This window comes from Colius striatus, chromosome 3 (assembly GCF_028858725.1).
Source record: "Colius striatus isolate bColStr4 chromosome 3, bColStr4.1.hap1, whole genome shotgun sequence".
Taxonomy (NCBI): Eukaryota; Metazoa; Chordata; class Aves; order Coliiformes; family Coliidae; genus Colius; species Colius striatus.
This window is the reverse complement of record NC_084761.1, coordinates 63,914,814-63,931,639: the sequence shown is the minus strand read 5'-3', so window position 1 is coordinate 63,931,639 and position 16,826 is coordinate 63,914,814. Positions and strand designations below refer to the sequence as shown.

The following is a 16,826-nucleotide window of genomic DNA, read 5'->3' as shown; positions in this document are numbered from 1 at the left end:
ATGATTCCCCAGAAAGAGAGAACTATGCATCTCAGATCTGTCTGTGACACACATAGAGTGGCTGTGCTTGAGACTGATTTTGGTACCTAAAGAGAATACAGAAACACTACTGGAAATTCTGTCCTGATTACAATATATCAAAACATTTCCTACCTGCTGTATCCCTATTATTTTGGCTTGAGGGACAGAAGGAAAGCTAAATTTGCTGAATTCTCTTATTATTTTATGATGAAATGCTAAGCAACTGATAGAAATGGTTTATATACAGTTGATTTTGCTCCAAGATGGGGGTGTAAACTAAAAGACTCCTTGAGATCTTTCCTAAGCATCCTATCATACTTTCATTATATGCATTGCAGTGGCAGGATAACTGGCATCAGAGACCGTACAGCTATGGAAAGATTAGCCCCCAGTTTCCTCTTATTCATTGTTTGGTTTTAACTAGATGAGTTGGATAAACAGGTCAAGGATCTTGGAGAGCAGTGAGGAACAAAGTGGCCAAAGGTGATATGGAGAGAAGGCAGACATTCATAGAAACACCACAGCTGTAAGGAGGGAGCTAAAGAAGATGGCAGTGAATGGTTACACATGTAGGGTATCATAACCAATAGGGGCAAAGATATTGGGAGAGGGACAATTGGTAAGGAAACTTTACAAATGCTGGCAGAGTGCAGGTAGTAATCAGTCCTCCATTACTGAACATAAGATCTGAAAATTGAAATAGGCGTTTGAGAAACATGCAGTAGTTTCTCATTTGCATAAATTTTGTTATCATCACTTGTCACTCTGTGATGAGGAGATAAGGGCAGATAGCATTCAAGAGAAGTAGACATGAAGTGATATATATGGGTGAGATCCTACTTTTCAAAGTCCTCATTAAACGACCCTAGCTTTACACATCCAGAGATGGGCTCTGAGCCAACTTTTATCACTCTGACATGAGATCTTGGAGCTATGTTAGACAGATCTATGGAAATGTCAGTTCTATGATTAAAAAAAGAAAGCACACATCGTTAAGGCATTGTATGAAATCATTGTAGTTAAACATCTGCTAAGTTCTGGTCTCCTCATCTTGAAAGGCTGCAGCAAAACTGGGGAATATTCAGAGAGGGACATGGATAATCAAAGGATTGAAGCAGCTTTCATACAAAGAATGATGAACAGACTGGAAAAATACAGCTCACTAAGGATCTGAGATCTATAAATCAAGGGTCGCATGAAGAAGCAATTGGTGAGAAACTCTCCACTGATTCCTCCAAGACACTACCGACAGGGCGTCAAACTAAAACTACCAGTAGACTGCCTCAAAACATACTGAGGAGTATAGAGTGAGATGTGCAGTTAAGCTGTGAAACTCCTTATTGCAAATATCACGGGTGCTAAAAGCTTCCGTAAGTTCAAAGGTGACTATGTAAATTCACAGGAAAAAAGAATCTATCAAAGGTTATAAAATACAAAGACAGCACCTTTGACTCAGGAAGTCCTTCAGCCTTAAAACGCCGGAGGCCACCAGAGTGTTGTAGCAATGATAACTATAAATCTGTCATGCTGCTGTAATAATCTCTATATATTTGCTAATGGCCACCATCACAGACGGAATGCTGGGCTAGATGGGCCTTAGATCAGACCAAGTGTGGACATTCATATGTTTTTCTAATATCCTCCTACGACATTTGGAGACATATGAGTAAACTCCCTTGTCTGACAGAAGGATGCAGTGAAGCCCAAAACTAGCTGTTAGACTGCTCCTGTTTTTGTCAGTACAAGCCCTAGGGTTAGGCAAAATAAGAAAAAAACAAACAGGTTTATGCTTTCACACCCCTCAGTGTTCCATTTTGTTATGTGTCCTTTTGCCTAAATATCTTAGTTTGCTTATGTAAGTTACTTTAGTAAAATACATATTTTACCAGTACAAATTGTGTCTTCACTGAAGTCCTGCGATTCGGACTTTGTTGCAGAAAAGCCTAAAGTGTTGAGAAATATTTTTTCCATTTTCTGTAGTGTCCAACGATAGAACTAGGGGTAATAGACAAAAGCTGTAACCCAAAAAGTTCCACTTACAGTCAAGGAAAAACTACTTTACTGTGAGGTTGAGGGAGCACTGGCACAGGCTGCCCAGGGAGGGTGTGGAGTCTCCTTTTCTGGAGGTTTTCAGACCCGCCTGGATGTGTTCCTGTGTGACCTGAACTAGATGGACCTGCTTGAGCAAGGAGGATGGAGTAGGTGATCTTTAGAGGTCCCTTACAATCCCTGCCATTCTGTGATTCTGTGTGACTGTCACAAAAAAAGCCCCAACCACTCACTGGACCTGCACCTTAAGGAGATTACATACATGCTTTATTTCAGGCACCTAAATCATCCATCACTGTGTTCAAGGCCATATAGACATCTGATAATCCTGCACTCCTGGGAATATTCAGCAGCATTTATCAAGTATCAGTGAAATGGTTTGTAAAAAATACTCTAATTACACACTAAGCAAAAACAGGACAAGAGAGCTTGACCTATATCCTGGAAACAATACATTCAAAACGTCACAGAAACTACAGAAGATACAGTAGCAGGATTTGCATATGATTCTTTATGTTGCTTCATATTTAAACAGAAATAAGCACCTGGGCAGTAGGAATCCAGAGGCAAAGGAGCCCATGTAACACAGGTGATGGGAAAGGGATTTAGTTATCTCCTTCCCTTGAGTTTTTGGATAGGGCATCCCTATTTCAATCTTTTTCGATTATAAGGAGACAAGTAAGGATTATTTTTCACAGATGTATCCACTTGCATAACTTCTCATATAAATGCACAGTCCAGACCAGCTTCTTTAGTTTTATTCATTCTTGCCACACATGTATTCCCCTAGCTCCTGTTATTACTGTTATCATTGAGATGGCATTTGTATTCCAAATCCCTATTTCCAATGGCTGATAACTTTCTCAGTCAATTTCTTTGAGCTAGAATTTCTTGTGCTTGTTGTCAGCCTGAGGGCAGATGTCCATATGTCAAGGTCTAAAGAAAATCCATTAAATAATTTTTTATGAGGATCAAATTTTTAAATAAACATAAGTGCATTTTCTGTGTTCAATGACTTGTTCATAGTTTAACGAAAACAAAACTAAAAAACAAAGCTAATGTAACATTCTGTGATTTTAGCTGCATGAAACTCTTGCTGACCCTAAGTTTTCCTTCTGTTGTTTGTGACAGCTAAAGAGGTGATAAACAATTATCAATATTTCTATGTTCTAGATCTTTTAAATGTTATGCCTGAAGAAAAGAAAAAAAATAATGCGGTAGCATGAAAATAAAGATTTTTAAAATGTGGGGTTAAAATAAAATATTCTAATTTCACAATCATAGATTTGTTGTTGCAAATGCCTATCACACGTAATTGGTGAAGTTTAATTCCAATTATACCATTAAGTTGCTATACTTAGTGCTGTGTCCAGGACGAATCCATACACTTAACTTCTCCTGCCCCCAAAACAGTAAGACACTGCATAATTCTCTAAATGGAGTAAAAGAGCATGAGTTAAACTCCCTTTTCAGGTGGAAAAATGTTTCAAAGCCAGAACTTGGACAAATGTTGAGCTGAAAGAAATCTAAACTTGGAGGGTTTTAAAGCAAAAAAACCTCAAATCTGAATACAATTGATTCTAAAATACCATCTCAGACAATAACTCTTTCTTTCTCCTGCCAATCCAGAAAACCACTCTATTATACTTCACTTTTTTTGTAAGTACGGATAAAAGCTGTTTCTTTGTTACTAGGCACAGGCATGACCATATGCAATAAAAACTGTCCTTAAAAATCTTCTGAGGGGTCAGAACAAATCCTCTGGAACACTTAAGAGCAAAGTTGCAAGAAACTGGATGTCTAGTGAAGACTGCCACTTTTACAATCCCAGTTTGCCATATCTTCATAGACACGCAATACTTCTTTCCTTCTATGTATTTGTTTAGTGAGACATTAGGCTGTAAATACTGTAGCATTTGCTTGTAGAACAAACTGAAACTTTCTTAAGAAACTGTTGTTTTCTTGCTTGGCTAAAGTAGTCTTTGTCCAGCACTCTCGACCACATGTATGGCAATGAGATGCTGTATTAGTTTGCTTAGGTTTTTAAAGATATAATACCACAGAAAAGGGAAAAAAAAGTACCTATAAGTTCTTCATGAAACAATTTGATATCTGAAGTATCCTCCCTGCTCATGGCATTCAGAACAGCACACAAGTAAGAATACAATCCCTACCTCCTCCCACCCCCAATATGAGTTCCCATCACTTACAGTATTATGTTTTGGACATAACATGAACTGAATAAAGTATAAAAAATAAAAATCAGCAAAATGGAAAAGGATGTAATCCTGAGGAATAAAAAGATATAAAAGATACCAGCCCACAGTTTTCAATAACGTGTCTTATTTTCAATGCAAGTAATTCTTACCTGAGTGTGTGAAGGTGGTAAGCCTTTTCGGCCATAAACTCCAATCAATGCATCTTTCTGAAGGGATATATTGAATTTTAGAAATTGTGGTTGATCAATGAAGAGTTGTGATCTCCAAAAAATCCCAGGGGGAACTTCTTGTATTGCTCTTCTGCCTATATCAAGTTCTCCAGAATCTATAGTGTTGTTTTCTTGTGCAAATCCCCCTAATTTTCCTGACAGGTTAGAATAATAAGAGATCAAAAATTAATATTCCTTCCTTTCTTTCAATCATCCTTCATAGAAAACATCAAATACTTAGAATCAACTCAGATAAAATGTTACCTGACAATCTTTCTCCATATTAGATCCTAGGGAATTCACTGTTTTGGAAATGAAAGGGCAAAGATACCACAAATACCTACCACGTCAAAATACTGTAACTTCCCTAAGAACTAGCATAACAGAAACTGTTTTAAGATCTGCATTAAATAATTTCCACCCCCACCACCATTTTTAACGGGGTTTTCCCAGTATAGTGTCACACTATAAAAAAATATAGTGTAGAGAAATGCAGCATATGGCTTTTAGGAATGATAGATATATAAATATTAGCAGTTAACAGGATTAATTTATGGTCTTTTCTACATTAAATATCACAGTATTTACACAATACTAATGACATCTACAGCTCCAGTTTCCTTTTTTTTGTGTTCTCTCCTGCCCCGCAAAAGGCAATGTTTCTTTCACCATTGTGTCTATGTCCTTTATACCCTGTAATGCCTACATCCTCTGCACTCCCTAGCCTCAGCTTCAAGCTTAACCTCCTTGTCCACACTGTCTCCTGAATAAAATGTATAATAGCATATCAAAGTCTGATATTTTCACTGTTTTCTGTGTCATAAATATGCATTTACCCTGCAGGCCAATTACTAGGATTAAGAACATAGCACTGAGGGGCATTAACAACTTTTCTCTATAAAGCATTTGTGCAACTATCGGTTAGCCTTAGGAAGCCAGTGTTGATGGCTTGGAAACATCCAGAAGCAGGAAAGAAAATACTAACATGCAAAGGTCACATGGTGTCAAATGCTAACACACACACACACAAAAAACTGGACTACTGGTTGTGATATTGAAAAAGAATAAAATAAAATACTTTTGTTCAAGTAGCTAAGTGCAGGCAACAGAGACTGAATCTACACTGCAGCTTGAGTACACAACAGTACTAGCCAATCTGCAAGGCTCTGTGTCATCACAGCGAAGCACCATCAAATAAATGAAATAAGTGAAATAAATGAAATAAAGGAAAGGGTAAAACCCAAGCTGATGTCCCTGAAAAGACACAAGGCTATGGACAGCACAAATCTGTGATAGCTCTGAGATCTCCACAATTGCCCCGGCTGTATCGCACAGGCATATGCTGAATGTGGCAAACATTACAAACCCTTCTCAAAGCTCATGAGCAAATTGTGGTTTAGTCATGGTACAGTCTTCTACTTGCCAGATTCGAAGGAAACAGAACTACTAAGACTGATGCACTAAATAACTGTTTTGCACAAACCGTCACCGCCCAGCTTTAAAACATGGGTTTGCATTGAGTCTGTTGGAGGCCAGAGACTCAGATCTGCAGGTACTAACTCCATGCCATGCAGCTGGATATAGGGGAGTCTTGAAGCAGGTGCCAGGGTCAAAGCCTACTTTGATTCGATGGAATCAGTGCTGTCAAATCTAGACTAAGATGCAAATATGTGTGTAAGAACTTGCTTACCAACACATGTCAACATTGGAGTAAGCAAGTAATACCATATGTAAGCAGATGGCACATCAAGGTGAGCCTTGAGTAAAGCAATATAAAGAAAAATGGAACTGTACTTACAATCTTACTGTCTTTTTACCAATTTATACTCTTTTTTTTCCAGCAGCAAGTCTATTATAAAGATTGAACAAAAACCATCTCAATGTGATAGGCATGTTCAAATGATGCTGACTCGTTTGCATACAAGTGTTTTCTGTTTAAATTCTACATTATTCATCATTTCATGGAACAAACTGACACAACCTTTTTGCAAACATTTAGACATTAAAAAACTAGATTAAAATCTGAAATGCCAGGTGAGGTCACAGATTGATCCTCACTACATTTTTTGTGCATCGAAGATGAAGAGAGACTGTTGCTGAATTAAACAGGTACAGAAAGGCCTTCAGTGGGTGCTTGTACCATCATCAGCGCTGTGCCACAACAGTGTTGCAGTCACTGAAAATGTCTCACTTACAGGATCATCACATTGATCAGTGTTCTGCTGAGAAGAGACAGTGAAATATCTGATCTTGGAGAAACCTATTTATTTACACTTTTCAGGATGTCTCATGCTTTTCTGACTGTGGACCTAACCTTTCCCAATATTCATATGTTATTCCAGGAGATGGATCTGTATTCATTATTTTGGTTCATTTAAGCATTCTTTCTTGCAACTTCCTTAAAATTTAAGCATATTCTGTCATATAAATTCACACACTGATGTCTGGTAATCGCTAAACACTAAACACTTGTTTGCACTATTGATCTGCAGCTTTTCCCTATTTCTACATTTGAAATGAAAAACAACTGCCTCTTACTACAGAAAAGATGAACTAGACAGCTAGGGCAGATGCACTTTATCAAACATTTTGACCAACTTGCTAAGAATGCCTATTACTGGGCTCTGACACTTAGCCCTAACAGATAATGAACCTATCAACTCCTGTGTTCTTCACCAAAAAAGAGGTAATTTTACCCTGTAGCCACATGCCCCTTTAATGCCGTATCGCCTCTCTTTAAATTCTCACTAGTTGTTTGCTCTCCTAAGAAAATGGCATTATTCCTTGTTCCCTGTTGTATCTCAACTGGTGTAAGAAAAATCTTAGTAGTCATTGTCTTTGCACTTTCCAAACAGTTCTTATACAGATCTTTAAATCAAAATATGAAATGTAATGTTCATTCACATGATTCCATAGTGATGTTACAGTCCAAACAAGAAATAAAATTTTAAAATACCGACCCTCACAAATATATTCTGTTTCACCATACTTCTCTGCCTCCAAAACCAATTCATTCACAGAGCCTTCCCAAAGACAATAATACAAATACACAGAAATATCTATCGGTACATAATATTTATAGTATGATTTGTACTTATATTGCTAGATATGCTATTATTTAATTTACAAAACACATCAATGTTTTGTATCACATACTATCTAATACATATGATCATTATGTGACAATCATTTGTGACACTAATAATCCAAAACATTATGGCCACGTAATATTTGTTACACTTAGTATTTGTAAGTAGTATTTTAACTGTCTGGGGTTAGGGTGGACAAAATTTTGAGCTAAACAAAGATTTAAAGCAATAAAAAAGATTTAATTATTAAACAAGAAAAATTATTCCCAAATACCACTATAATAATGTGATGACAAACTCCCTGTCCTTATTTGCAATCATTCTATAGATTGAAACACAAGATACACCATGAATAACTATCTATAACACAGAATAAAACTGAATGCACAAACAAAACACAAAAATGCTCCACAATAATTGCTGTATGGTGTCACACATAATATCATTTTCCATCCTTCAAAGGCAGTATTAATTAGAATATTAGGTTACAAGGCTGGATTTAAGACAGTCACTTGCATATTCTCCCATTCCACTGAATAACTTTGCCTTCAGATCTTTTTCTATGAGACATCTGCTATATATCTTTCTGAAAAAAACATTTCAAGAAATGAAATAAAAATCTTCCTTAAAAATATCCCTTTTTAGAAAAAAATCCCCAACATAGCACCTAATTAAGAGTTTACTATACGGTTAATTAATATGATATACTGTAAACAAGTAAAAAGAGCTCAATAGATATCCGTTAGACAAGTATAATGTATTTTAATGAGTATAACCTCAAAAAGAGCATCTAACTAAGCCAAAAGAAATGCCTGTTTTCTCACTTACTTTTTTCCTCTCACATTTGAAAGAAATCTGCAATTAAGCATATATTACTATAAGGTATTTCTGAATTGCAAACAGATTTTATATGACATAAAATAAAGGCAGCAATAAGTGAGATGTGACCAACTGCTATAACACAATGGTTAAACAAGCTGTTTTTAACCACTCTTTTCTATTGACTAGTTATAAAACCAGATAAAGCACTGATGCACCTCAAGTAAATATTTGTATTCGATTAAGTATGGGTTACAAATTACTTTGGACAATCTAAACGGAAATGGCCTATAAAATTCATTGTATCTGTAGAAAACACACCTTCCTATGTCACCTTATTGAGCCCTGAATCATGCATGTCTAGATAAGCAGATGATATGCTGCCAGTAGTTTACTGTTCCTACAGCACTGAGAGAGGAAAAAAAAATCCCCAAAAAACACCTTTGGAAAAGTCTTGTTCAGAGATTGCAGCTTCACTTAACAAATGACTTGCATTTAGGGATGATTTAACATGCTTTTACTGTCAATTAATGACTAGGTATTTCTAGGTAAACCACAGCTGAATTTGCATCAGAGGTCGTAACGACGCATTTTCAAGTTTAAGCATTGCTAACTCATCACACTGTGAAAGTACTTCTGAATGCCAAATGAATACCTGGGATCTAGGATATAGTGGGCTCTAGTTTTCTGACCAAAGCAGGCCCAGGATTATCCATAGTTAAAATGAGAGCGACTCGAGATAAATGCACTGGGAATTTTTCCCATCTAAATCAGCGTATCAGGCTATTAGAGAGCAAAAGAGTGGCAGTACTGAAAGTTTTCAAGTATAAAAATCAAGGCTTTATTGATTCTTCCTTAGAATAACTAGTATGATTGCACAGGGCCTTTCTCCTTAAATTTCACATCTAGTCATCACACTTTCCCTTCCGCTTAACCCTCATTTGCCATTTAAAATGTATATTCTCTGCTCGTCTGTTGTTTAGTACCAATGTGTGCTGATAAAGGACCACTTACCATGTTCTGCAGAGGACAGTATTTTAACAGTGCATGGCATTAACTCTGTTCTCTTGTACAGCATTTAGGGACATAGGGAAGGAAAACTAGGACTTAATATACTTGTTATTTCCTCTTATTTTTAAATAAAAGTGGAACAGCTTGTAATTTCTTAAAAAAAAAATATCAAGGGAAAAAGAACACTGTTTATAAAATATTTACAAAAACCTGTATGTATTTTATACAAGAAAGTACATCAGCTACTGAGGGCAGAAGACAGTGCAACTATGACCTGCCACTGCAACATCAATATTCATTAACCATACAGTAGCTTTTTACTATTCATTCAAAACAAGTAAGAACACAGAAAGAGATAATGAATATTTAAGTAGAAAACCAAAAAAAAAAAAGCTGTAGGGTAAAGGAAAAGAAAATAGAAAAAAAGCCTGCTGGAGAATTTTCATGTGCTTACAAAGATGACAAAAAGAAGGAATTGAGCGGTATCTTTTCTATAACTTGGAGCTGTGATGACTTGAAAAATTTTCAAGATGTCAGCTGCTGGCAGAGGCTTCCTCCTCCTCAGTGGTAAAGAGGTCAGCTCTACCATGTGAAAGGGAAAATGGATTTTTGTGTAATGAAGCAAACACCGCATTCATCAACCATTTAAATCAAGTTTTCCATTCAAAACCTATTGATTTTAAAGCCTCTGTTATCCAAAAGTGCACAGGCTCTTAAATGTTTTGAGAATCTTAAAGGGCAACATGGAAAAAGGTCGATAAAAATAATCCCTTTATGTGGTTTGTATTTTAAAAGCTCCTACAACAAAATTAATAAAGTTTCATTTTGTTTTTTTTTTACTTTATTGGTTGGATGATTCATCCAAAAAATTACACGTTAGAGACTTTGAAAAAACAAATGAACATATTATCTATGACTTACTAAATTTCAGGGAGAAATTTTTTTAAAAAAAGATGAAAACATCATAATCCGTAGACTAAAACACAAGCCATTCCACAGCAAGGTCATCATGCCACAGGAGATCATGACTTGCCTTCTAAACACAGCTAAGAGAGAAGCTTCAAAAAGATGCAAAACCTCCTTGAAGTGCCTTTTCTGGAGTCAACTCTTCAGAAAAAGAAATTACATCCCCTCTGTCACAGACAAGGCTTTTCTCTGAAAACAATCCAGAGCTTATTGGGACTCCCACAGATTGAATCTTGGTATCAGATCCCCCTTATGAAATAGTGTGTCCTGTCATCGCGGGCTACCTGGCTTTGTTGTAGTCATTTCTGCAACATGAGACTTCAGCCACCTCAGCCTGTCAGGTAGGATAGTTCACGCTGGCCTCAGTACCATCCTTCTAGTTCTGAGGACTCCACAATAATAATAACATTATGAAAGATTTTAGACTAAGTGGAGGTTCAGCTTCTCTGGCTGTGACAAGGGCTTTTCTATCCTCATGCAACAGTACACGTAAGTTCCCATGAGGAATTTGGTTGACAGACAAAATAACATCCTAGTAAGATCAACGTTATTGCCCAGGATCCATCTCTCCCTTCACTTGTGAGGTAAGAAGAATAGTACACTCTTTCCACCTGAAATACATCTCCTGTTTAATATCTACATATCTGTTTAAAATTACTATTGCCTACAAATGCTCTGTACTTCCATTAAATATATAGAGTTTTGGAGGAAAATTGTTGAAGTCTGGCAATTTAAGCAAGACACAAAGAAAGGAAATGCTTGAAAGAAGGAGAGAAATTGGTGGCTGTTTCACTTACCATTTTCTCCAGCAGGTACTGTTACAGGATGTGTTGGCACAGTATCAGAATTCACTTTTCCATTCTCAAATGTATCATTTTCAGTTTGCTGCAACTGCCAGTTGAGGCCAAACAGATGCATTGCTGGTGGTAAAGGATACAGGTTATTTGATGCTCTTAACCACAATGACAAATCGCACAAATAATGGCTTTCCATGCTTCACAGTAGAATAGCAACTCATACATGAAAAAATTAAATTACAGGAACAAGCATTCACAGACCAATAGTTCAACTTAGCAATGGCACTAAGCAATTACTACTACTGTCCTTTAATGATACAGTGCTTTCAGTGAACACAGTTGACAGAAAGCTCACCAGTCTCATTTTGAGTCTTTACTGGTCCCAAATCAATGTTCAAAAGGATAGGCAGTAATTACGTCCTTTTATTTAATTTTTGATTCTTCTAAAGAGACAAATCACTTAAGCAAGCTCCTAAATGACCTACTAAAATAAATGATTTCACCAGCAGATGGATTCGTTCTGGTCAGACAGAAAGGCGAAAGAAACAACGCAAGAGAAACGTGCTGTGGGTGTTACGGGGCTAAACCAAGGCATGAACATTCCTCTTCATGCTGTTACCAGCATCCTGTGCAAGCTCCAGTTATGTGCCCATTCCTCGTGGAAGTCTACAGAACGAGGCCAAGGCCATTAGCAGAACTGGTAACACTGAGGCACTTCGGTCTGATAATAATAATGCACAGGACAGGTTTGTGAGCTACTTAATTCCACACAATCACATTTATTTGAAAGGTGATACCGTGTTGAAAAGTTTAGCTAAGCTAATTGTGAAACACAGAGTCAATCTTCCACAGTGTTAGGGAGAATTACGTAAGGAACCTTGATATCACCAGCAATTAATGAATGCCCCTGTCTAAATTTTTAGAGCAAAAATAATGGAAAAGAATCACCTTAATGCAATGTCAAGATACCATAGAATCATAGAATGTCAGGGGTTATACATAATACATACAATTTCTCTCTATCTGTGGTGTATTCCCTTCTCTCAAAATTACTCTCTGATACCACCAACATGCATTTTATTGTAAATAGTCTATTTTGCGTTTGGTATAACATGGGTTTGCTCATTCCACAACAGCAGTTATCTCCAAAGGTAAGACAGTCTTTCAGTGCTACTGGTGAGTAAAAATACACAGGAAAAAAACAATCAGTAATAACACCTTTTAGCTATTAGTGCAAAATATAAGGAAGATAATTCATTGTATCTTCTTGCTTCTGCTCCTGTTTCTGAAAGGTCACTATAGTCCTTGTTATTAATTTATTAATTTCTTCTATGCAGATGACAAACAAGTCTGATTTTTCCTCCTCTCTGTACTGATCACTGCAGCGCTTACTTAAGATGAACAGATCAGTCCAAGTTTAGTCAAGCAGATAGCAAACACTGCAGAATCAAGATCCTCTCCGTCAGGTCTTTGCCTTAAATCCTCCCCCTTACTCTCAACAAAACAAAACAAAACAAAACAAAACAAAACAAAACAAAACAAAACAAAACCACCCCAGAATGCCACCAAAGGCTTATTGGTGAATTCTTCAAAAACTGAAATCCTCACTATAGATGACATATTCTCTTTGTTCCATGTCTCTGACTCTACTATTACTCTTCTTTCTCAGATCTTAAATTGCCTGTCAAAGCTTGATAATATAGAATGTTCCTTGACCCTAAAACCTTATTTCTTACCCTCCGCCCCCATCTCTTGTTAAACCATAAATCCAACCACCACCATTTTTGGCACACCAATAGAAATAGTCATTATTGTTTTGGCCCTACCTCAGCTGAAATCTTTATTTATGTATTAATCATCTGATGATTGTATCTGTTTTAAGATATTTCATCAAAATCCCTAGGGTCAAACTCTACTTTCTGTTACACTAGTTCACTTTACTGGCAACAAAAGACTGCAAACAGCTAAATATTTCATGATTCAAACCCAGTACATTTCTGGTCTTCAGTCTGGACGTCTAAATCACCTCTCCTAACTTTGCTGTCTTCTTATCCCTTTTAATACCTTCAGAAGAAAAAAAAAACAACCTGACATTCAGGGGTTTTTTTTGTTTGCTTTTTTTTTCACTCTAGAAATTCATCCCTCCCTAACACATGAGCTTAGAATACCGTTAATAGCTCTGTCCGCTGGTGCTATGTACGTGCCCTGTGCCTCTCCATGCTTCACTGGGAGATCACAAGTGGAAGCTCCAACATGACCTTCTAGCCACTCCCTCATAACTCAAACCAGCTGGAATCTGAAGTCTTCAAAGATAAGGTCTGTGGGGTCTATATTGATTACATCTCAAAGAACCATAGTTACTACAAGATAAGTAACAATTACCTTTTCTTTGTGTCTGTACTGATGTGAGTCCCACTGTAGTTCACTGTCAAAGATGGTAATAGCTGTATCCCTCAAAAATACTAGTGCTTTCTCAACTTTGACACTGAACTAGCACCAAGTTCAATAAACAATGTCTGACAAAAATGAACAGATGGATACATGCAGCCGTTTCACAGACTGTGAATATCAGAATATTTTTGTAGCAGACCAAAAATGTTGCTTGACAGTTCCAATGACAACCCACAACTTATAGCATGTGCTAACACACTAAATAATTCAACTATGTAATCTCTCTGAGACAGAAATTTAGAGAATTCTCCTTTCATTACAAACGTTAAGAGAACATGAAAGAATTAGGCTTGTTGATACAGGATCAAACTACAAGGCACAAGTTATTTAGAGATGAGGAACATTAAGAACATGGGTAAATTGACTGATTAAAACAAATCCAGGCACTATTTTGTCAACTAAGATTAGTCTTTTCTCAGCCAGCCATCTACATAAAAGCAAACTTTAAGCCTTCATGAGTGTTATAAGGACAGCAAGGCACCTGTTAAAAATTCTTGATGCCTCCACGAGTCTGATAAGCAGTACCATATACTGGTGACTACGCAATGAGACAATGTCTCACTGGGGGGTCTGAGACCTTCATGTCAAATGTTACTGAATTTCCAAGGGTGGAATGGTGCAGGCAGACTGCAGTGATATGTATGTTTGTTTGACTTCCTCAGGTGTAGTAAAAGATGAAGAATTTCTTTCACCTTTGTGATGGGGATATAAGAATCTAGTCCCTTTCTCTGTTATGTTCAGAGAAATGGTAGGTTCTACTTCTTTCTAGAAAGAATTTGATTTATGAAAGAAAATGACAGTAAAAATATGTAAAGCAAAATATATTTCTCTATTCTCAACTAATGTAAAGCAGTTTCTTTTTTCTGGAGTAGATATTGCCTGTCAGCTCTGGTTTATTCCATTCAATTTGGCATTTATTTGGTGTTAGACAAAGACAATGAAGACAAGAGGCCTTTCCTAGAATAACTGGTTCTCAGTCTGCCAAATCTGCCAACACTGGAACAACTTTCATTACTGGAATATCTTTGATTGCAGTAAGGACTTCTCTCAGAATACCAGATGCCTCTAACCAGAAGACACACAGCTTGTGACAGTTGTGGTCATAAACCACAAGAAGTCAATCCAAATAACCCACAGCTAAATCCTCAGGGGATGACAGAAGAGATGGGTTATCACAATCCCAAATATGCCCACAAACCCTAACAAAAGTCTCTTTTTACACGTATCAAGACTAGGATGACTACTCCCATCATGGAACAGAATGCCTTTTTAAAACAGAGAAACAGATGACCATATATTCTCTGCCTATTCTGCTGTTTCAGGTCCCATCTCTATTCTGCAAAGTAACCTATACCTACCAGCAGATCTTTACTTGCTGTAGTTATGTAGTTATGACAGCCTTTTATGTCAGGACTGACAGAGTTGTTTAAAGGGGTACTAATACTGCTGCTGGCCAAATTATCAGCATTATGTCCAGCCTTTTAGAGAGTGGTGATAGTTTAAATGGCAAGGACTCCATTCCTTCTAACAGAGTGTGAAACAGGGGCATCAGAGAGGCAAAAGTCCTCTGGGATCTGTGCTGCTCTTGGCACGAACACAGCACCAGTGTTTGGGTGCTGCTGGTCGATATGGCTGAATCCCCCTGAACACATCTCATTACAAGCAGTAATCAAACTAACAGTAGGACTTCTCTCCCCTGCTCCCACCCCACCCCACCCCACCCCACCCCACCCCACCCCTTATAATTCTGAAAAGCAGAACATGCCAAAAGTACAGGGATATTAAAAAGATTCAGAGCTCAGACTAAAGGAGTGCATTTATACCTGCAGTAGCACTGATGTTACAACAGAAACACTATCGTTTGTTTACAGGTTATCAAGTAATCTTACCATCTGTCACCACACAGTTCACTGAAGGGTTTCTGAGCACCTTAAACTGCTTTTTCAAGCTTGGCTGATCTTGCTTTTCAGTCTGTAATTGAGGTCTAGTTATTTTGGTTTGTAATCAGATTACAAGGCCTTCATTTCCACTCAATAATTAAAACAGCAACTAAGAATACATTTCACAGCAAACACTTGAAAAAAATATTATGACTAGTTTACACTGTGTAAAAAATTTTACAAAAATTTGTTTCAGGATGTAGTTGCTTGCTGTTATCATATCATTTCATTCTCTTAATGCTGCCAGCCCATTTGTCTCTCATGCTCTTTTCTCAGGCTAGTATTGCTGTGCTTTATGCATTCTCTTTACAAGGAACTGTTCTTGAGCAAACATAATGTCTCATCACTGCAAAACCCTCTTCAAGGCTTTCTTCAGTAAGCCAAATAGAAATCAGTCCCTTTATTAGTAGGTGGTAAGAGAGACAAATACTTTGTGACTGAATTAGAACTGTGAGAGCTGACAACTACCTGCTGCATTTGGCTGGGGAGTGCCTTCCCTTTGCTGCCTTGCTCCCTAGCTCAAAGCTCTCTTTTGCCAAAGTCAGAAGAGGCACAAAAAAGAAATGTAATGGAAAACCAATTTATGTATCTGTTTCTTCACCTAGCAAAAATTGGGCTCTTCTGGAATTTTTTTCTCCTCAGACATTCAAATTTTATGAGAATAGGGATAGGTAGTTGATGAATACATTAGACAGGTGTTGGCATCCTCCAGTATGCAGGATGTCACTCTGAACAAAAAATAAAGTTTGGACACAGATGCAAATATACCTACATTTTCAGGGTTTATGATTGCTACGAGAAAGAACAATATTCTAGGGATGCTTTTGTAGGAAAGAGTAGCAATATCCAGAAAAATCCGGTTTTGTTCAAATTCAAGGGTGTTTCTATCATAACTCACCAGGATCAACCACATCTTTTTTAAGTGACAAGTAGGTTCATATGAAAAACAAAGGGCATAGCAAACATCCTATGAGTTGTGCAAATGAAAGCATCAAAGATGCAGGTGATAAGGATGAACATGCAAAACCATATGTGTATAATCACTTTACTCATGTATACATATGTTTATAATCGCTTTATTCACAGAAGTAGCCCTATAGCAACTGTAAAGGTAACCAAAGTTTTAGCCCAAAGTATCAACAGTAATTCAACAGTTACCATACTGAATTTGGTATACTTGTTTTTTTTCAGTAAAACAATTATAAAGGTGACACAGTGCATTTCAGAGGAACAAGAATTCACAAACAGGAAGATT

The 16,826-nt window shown here is 37.1% G+C and overlaps 1 protein-coding gene across 7 annotated transcripts in view; it reads right to left on the bottom strand.

The window, feature by feature from the left end:
* The window catches only part of TENM3 (teneurin transmembrane protein 3), a 327,557-nt gene that overhangs the window by 86,218 nt on the left and 224,513 nt on the right, over window positions 1–16,826 (bottom strand). For all 7 annotated transcript variants that reach the window (XM_061992048.1, XM_061992049.1, XM_061992050.1 and 4 more), the window contains 2 exons: window positions 11,181–11,303; window positions 4,439–4,653 (listed from right to left, as the gene is read on the bottom strand). In XM_061992048.1, coding sequence (XP_061848032.1) covers window positions 4,439–4,653; window positions 11,181–11,303 — 338 coding nt within the window. The remainder of the gene's footprint in view (window positions 1–4,438; window positions 4,654–11,180; window positions 11,304–16,826) is intronic.